Source organism: Telopea speciosissima, chromosome 1 (genome assembly GCF_018873765.1).
Source record: "Telopea speciosissima isolate NSW1024214 ecotype Mountain lineage chromosome 1, Tspe_v1, whole genome shotgun sequence".
NCBI lineage: Eukaryota > Viridiplantae > Streptophyta > Magnoliopsida > Proteales > Proteaceae > Telopea > Telopea speciosissima.
The window spans coordinates 11,076,006-11,082,005 of record NC_057916.1 but is presented as its reverse complement, the minus strand read 5'-3'; the positions used below and the strand labels follow the sequence as shown (position 1 = coordinate 11,082,005).

Here is a 6,000-nt window from a genome sequence, read left to right as displayed (position 1 = left end):
TCCCTCATCAAGTCAAAGAACCTTGTGCTTTTTTTATTTTATTTTGGGAAAATTATGCGAACACCTCCTGTACTTTGCCAAACGTATTAATAAACTTGAAGTTTCAAACAAATGCGTTTGTATATCCCCTCTATTTTTCAAAAAAATACAAAATTAACAATCTATTAACCAAAGCACGTTAAGTGATTACGTGGGCTTTTAAATTGGATATGAAATGACTATTTTACCCTTTCACCCTACCCTTGACAAACCAATCGCCTTTCCCAAAATTAACAATCTATTAGGCAATGCACGAGGCTCCCGTCACTACGGGATCTAAGGAGTCATAATATACGCAGCCAATTTCTCTAGGAACTTGAACCCGTGACCACTTTGTCACAATGACTCCTATTTCTCTCTCCTAAGAGGAAAATATTTCCACGAGGGTGAATCATTGTTCTCACAACAGGCGACATTGTGACACAAGGAAAATGCCTACCGCAAGTCCGCAACCTTGTTTGGGTAAGGATGGTCTAATCTGACTTGATTTTCCAATATATATATTTTTTTATTTTCTACTACAGAAGTACAGTACTTTGAAAAATCATCTCTTTTAATCTACAAGTATGATCTTTACTAACCAACCGTAGTTGGAAAGCTCTTCCAGAGCACTTTCCAATTATACGGAAATTTGGTACTGGTTTGGGAAAAAAATATGTTTGAAAAATTGCTTGAAATGTAGGGTTCACTTGATAGTAATTTACATAAAATAATTATCAAAAGACGTTATTTTCACACCATCTTTAAAGATTGGATTTTTAATGACAACACACTTAATTGTGAAATTTAGACCATTTTCAAAACAGTTTGATGCGTCAACCCTTCACAGGGGCAATTTGCTCATTTTCTGAAAAGCCTCTCAACTAGTGAAGAAGGGGACTCTGAGATAGCCCTGGAAATTTCATTTCATCATTGTCTCGGACATTCCTCGCAACATATTCTACCCATATTTTTAGATTCCACAATGCTGGTATCAATATGCTTCATTCCATTATAGTTATACAAGTACATTTCCCACATATTCTGCAGCATCATAACACATGAACATGTCTACTGGAGTTCAATCATTTGTACCTACTTGCTGATTAATGAAGTGTGGAACTGAAACATAGGAGAATAACCAATAGAATCCACATCTCATTACATGTAGAATGAACATATGATGAATATCGTAACCAACTACACAAATGTACAAATAATGGGAGTGTTACCAAAAAAGCAGACATCACCTGCTCGCACACAGCCGTCACACCCTGTCAATATTTGTTATCGCTTTGACTTTTGCTTATAAACTCGTGCCCCCTTTCCAATACACAAAAATACACCCAAAGCCGTGCTAAGAGTCTGAAAGAAAAGAAGCGATTACCTAATCTCAGATATTACAATGTCACGACAAAGCGAGCAGAGATTTCGACAGAAAACTGGAAGCATAAGATGCTGTTAAAGCCAGAAAAGCTTAAATCATCCAGCCTACATAAACGGGAAATGGAAGGCAGTACCAAATATTGTTGTTTTCCCCTTGTAGCAGTGACTTTCAGCCAGAGGAGGTCAGCCTCTTTTGAGGAAGCTAATCAACTGTCCCCTCTTCGGTCTTGTCCATAGCCTTCTTTGCGAGCTCGTAGCCTGCAAAATTCATTGCACCCAAAGGTGCAATCCAGAAGAACCTAGGCACTGCACCCTTGAAAAGGCCAAGAGGTCCTTCCCGACGAAGGATGGAGAAGACTATCATTGACGTTGACACTCGCAGACCCTGCGGTGCGGTCATCATCCTTGTCTTCAGCACATCAAATGGAGTGGTGACAACAGCAGCAAGCCCTCCAGATAAAGCCCCAACCATAATTGTCTCCCAAGGCTCCAGATCCCGTTTCAAAAGCTGCTGCACAACCTTGTAGCAACATACAAGAACACAGTGGTTAGTCATGTTGACTATTGAAGAATTTTGGGGAAATATGACTCAAGTCAATGAGACATCAGCCACCTTTATTTATAATAGAATGATGAGGTACAAGTACAATAATGCCCCTAGGACAACACTAGAGAAACCTAAAGACAATTCTACCATTATACACATAGTTTACAACACTAGATAAATATCACACATGCCCAACTTACACACAATAGGATGAAAAACCTTGCTATTAAGACCTTTAGAAAAAACACATCAGCCAAATAATCACCAAACTTAACAAATGGTATACAGATAAGACCCTGATTGAGTTTTTCCTTGATGAAGTGGCGGTCAATCTCTACGTGCTTCGTCCTATCATGCTGAACTAGATTATGAACAATACTAAATTACTAATAGCCGATTTACTATCACAATAAAGCATCATAGGAAGTTGGACAGAAACACTGAGTTCTTGAAGAAGACTTTGAAGTCATAACAACTCACAAATATCATGAGTCATAGCACGAAATTCTGCTTCAATACTCGATCTAGCAACTACAGCCTATTCTTGTTACGCGAAGTAACAAGATTCCCACCAACATAGGTATAGTACCCTGAAGTCGATCTCCTATCATCAGGAGATCCAGCCCACTCTCTGTAAAGGCTTCAACACGCATGTGATCATGAGGAGGGAAGAGAACCCCTTTTCTTGGAGCAGACTTTTTTTTTTGGATGAATAAAAATTTCATTACCAAAGGAAAGAAAATGGGGGAGGGAGGGAACAAACAAGCACAAGCCAATACAAGGCCCTACCAGAAAAGGCAAGGACAAGAGCCTCAACAAAAATAGCACTCTACAGAAAAGCGCCTGGCCATCAAAGAACAATCGAATCCAACCTCAAAGAAACCACTCTATCCTGGATCCGTGGGCACGCGGCAGAGAGCATGATCTCTAATAAACAAGCTCAGAGGCAAAACCTTTTCCTGGCAGGGAAGGGAATAGCAATGTAGGGACGGATCTTGGGGAAAGGAGGGGAGTTGGGGTTAAGACGGCAAAAGACACGAAGGGGCGGGAGGGCTTTAGGCTGGGGAACAGGGGGATTAAAACAAGAAGAAGTTGGCCATTTGGGGCTGGCCCATTAGGCCCAGCTAGGTCAGCCAGAAGGGAATGGGGGATGGGCCGAGCTAGAGAGGGAGTGGGCGAGGAGATAGAAGGGGCCACAGGGTTATCGTTAGGGGAGAGTAAGACGGGGGGGAAAGGGAAGATCGAGGGTTCATAAAAGGCTTGGATAGCCCTTTGAGGAAGGAGGAAATCCCCAAGCACGAAGGGGCAGGACTGGGAGAAAGCAGAGGAGAAGGATCAGGCGTAGAGAGAGGGGAAGAGGAGGTATGGACAATCTGGAGAGCAGAGGAGGCTGGTAGGGGATGGCGACAGGTTGCCTGGTTGTAGAGAATAGGAAGGCGACAGGTTGGCCGGCTGGGGGAGAGAGGGTCAGAGGTCAGATCATTGGAAAATGGGTTAGCTACAACATCACAGAGACTGTCGGTCAGAAGAATGGAGAATCGATTAGGACCAGCAGTAGCCGCTAAGGGAACCAACAGACCAAAGGGAGGGTGACCTCGGGGAGAGCCAGGTTCAACATCAGAAGCCGAGGTCTCTTTGCGGCGAGACTTGCGATGTCTCCTTCTTTTCCGGCCATGGCTAGGGCTACAGGAAGGAGAGGCCACCGGAATGGCAGGCGAAGGATCGTGAGAGGTAAACTGGCCATTTTAGGAGGTCATCTGGTCCAAAGGATCGTCCACGGGGATGGCATCTTCAATAGTGTCTTGGCTGAAGTTCGATAGAGGAGCAACGACTTCAATAGCAGTTTCACAAGCAATCGAAGCTGCCAATGGGGCACAGAAGGAAGATTCATGGCCAAAGGTTTTACAGATGAGACAATGGGGAGGCTTCCAATCATAATGAACTTCTTGCTTAAAAGAGTAGTCATCTCCTTCCTTAATTTTGATGAGAGGACGGAGAGGAGATTCTACAGGTACCTCGACACAGATACGAGCAAAGGCCAACCGATCCTTTCTCATAGTTCTAACATCTGAGAAAAGGGGATTACCCATAACAGATCCTACCATGCTTAGACCTTCCAAACACCAAAAGTGGAGCGGCAACCTAGGAAGAGAGATCTACAGTGGTATGGTAGAGAAATCTACCTGATTCAGCTGAAGATGACGCTGCCATTGCCGGAGAAATAAAGGCTTCTTCCCAACTTACCAGGGGCCGCCTTCAAGGGCACGATTTTTGTCGGCACCATTAGCGACTTTGAAAACAAATAAGCCGTTTTCAAGAAGGAAGATTTCAAGGTTGCCAAGGGGCTTCCATTGTTTGGACAGTGAGAGCTTCACAATGTGGAAAGGAGGGCGGGAGCCTAGAAAATGGCCAACCAAACAGTTACCCCAAAGATTTGCTTCATTGTTGAACAGACCAGGAGGGCAAAAGGCAACTCTGGAGTCACCCTCAAGAGAGGGGGAAACGAAGGGAAAATCCTTCTCTAGAGGGGTTAGGAGGAGAACTAAAAAGAGAACTCCATTGTGGAAGAGGCAGAGAAGCAAGGGGTGAAGATGGAGGGGATGAGGGAGCGACAGGGGTCACCAGGGAAGGAAGAGGAACATGTGAAGGTGCAAAGGGGTTACCGGCAGTAGAGGCCGCCAGAGGAGAAGCAGGCGAGGGCTCCGGCATGCTACATGTTTCCAAGCTTAGAGGCCAACTCAATTACCAAGCCCTTCCCTTTATGCAAAATACAACCTCCATATAAGTAGAATAGGGATCATGCATGTACTGACTAACCAAACTCACAGCATAGGCTATGTCAGGGCAAGTATGAGAGATAAATCAACCTGTCTATCAGTCTTTGATATCTACCCTTGTCGACTGTTTTTTCCTATTTATGTTTGAGATGACCATTAGCTTCAAGAGGTATATCTGCAGGCTTGGATGCAAGTCTCAGATAATAGATCAAGAGTATACTTTCGTTGAAAGAGAAAGATACCTCTTGATGAGCGGGCAACTTCAATACCAAGAAAGTAACGCAGAGATCATAGTTGTCACGGCGTCACAGCGATCCAAGTCGGTGGAGGGGTGTCACGTCGATATATCGACATGTCGCCCGCCATGGCGTTGCCATGGCCAGCATGTCGACCATGTTTTATTTTTTATTTTCTCTATTTTTCATGTTTTAATAGATGTATACTCAAGCCATGTTTTATTTTTTCTCTATTGTTTCTCAAGTTTTAAGAAGAAAATTCAGAAATCGAAGAAGGAAAGAAGAAATCGAAGAGGGAAAGAAGAAATCGAAAGGAATCGAAGAGGGAAAGAAGAAATCGAAGACAGGAAGAAGAAATCGAAGACAGGAAGAAGAAATCAAAGAGGGACGCCATAGCGTAGGTCGCCATGCAACCTTCTCCAGCGCCAGGACGCCATGGCGGCGCCATGGTGACGCCATGACAACTATGGCAGAGATCCCAAGTCTTTAATCTCAAACTCCTTTCTCAAATAAGACTTATTAGATATCTTTGTAGGGTCACTTCCAGTGACAACAATGCCATTCACATAGACAATAAGAACAGTAATATGATCACCTGATTTCTTGATAAATAATTTGTGATCAGCGTTACCCTATTTATACCCAATAGAGACCATCGCCTTATGAAAACGGCCAAACCAAACCCTGGGTGATTGCTTCAATCCGTATAGTGCCCATTTCAGCTTGCATATTTTCCCTTGAGTGTCTTTGTCAGAGAAGCCAAGAGGAATTTCCATATACACCTCCTCAAGTTCACCATGCATAAATGCATTCTTGACATCAAGTTGTTGTAGTTGCCATCCCAAGTTAACATGTGAAAGAATAACTCGAATGGTGTTCATCTTGGCCATTGGAGCAAAAGTCTTCTGATAACAATCCCATACGTCTGGTTAAAGCCCTTTGCAACAAGCCCAGCCTTGTAACTATCCACAGTGTCATCTATTTTTTGTTTAACTGTGAAAACCCATTTCAACCTATAATTTTCTTATCCTGAGGA

At 43.4% G+C, this 6,000-nt stretch overlaps 1 protein-coding gene across 3 annotated transcripts in view; it reads right to left on the bottom strand.

Annotated features, from left to right (window-relative positions):
* Positions 1 to 1,384: 1,384 nt before the first annotated feature.
* Positions 1,385 to 6,000, bottom strand: part of LOC122651549 (calcium-binding mitochondrial carrier protein SCaMC-1-B-like) — a 28,064-nt gene continuing 23,448 nt past the window's right edge. For 2 of the 3 annotated variants that reach the window (XM_043844970.1, XM_043844987.1), the window contains exon 7: positions 1,385 to 1,924. In XM_043844970.1, coding sequence (XP_043700905.1) covers positions 1,607 to 1,924 — 318 coding nt within the window. In that variant the 3' untranslated portion in view covers positions 1,385 to 1,606. The remainder of the gene's footprint in view (positions 1,925 to 6,000) is intronic. The other variant, XM_043844980.1, reaches the window with a different exon arrangement.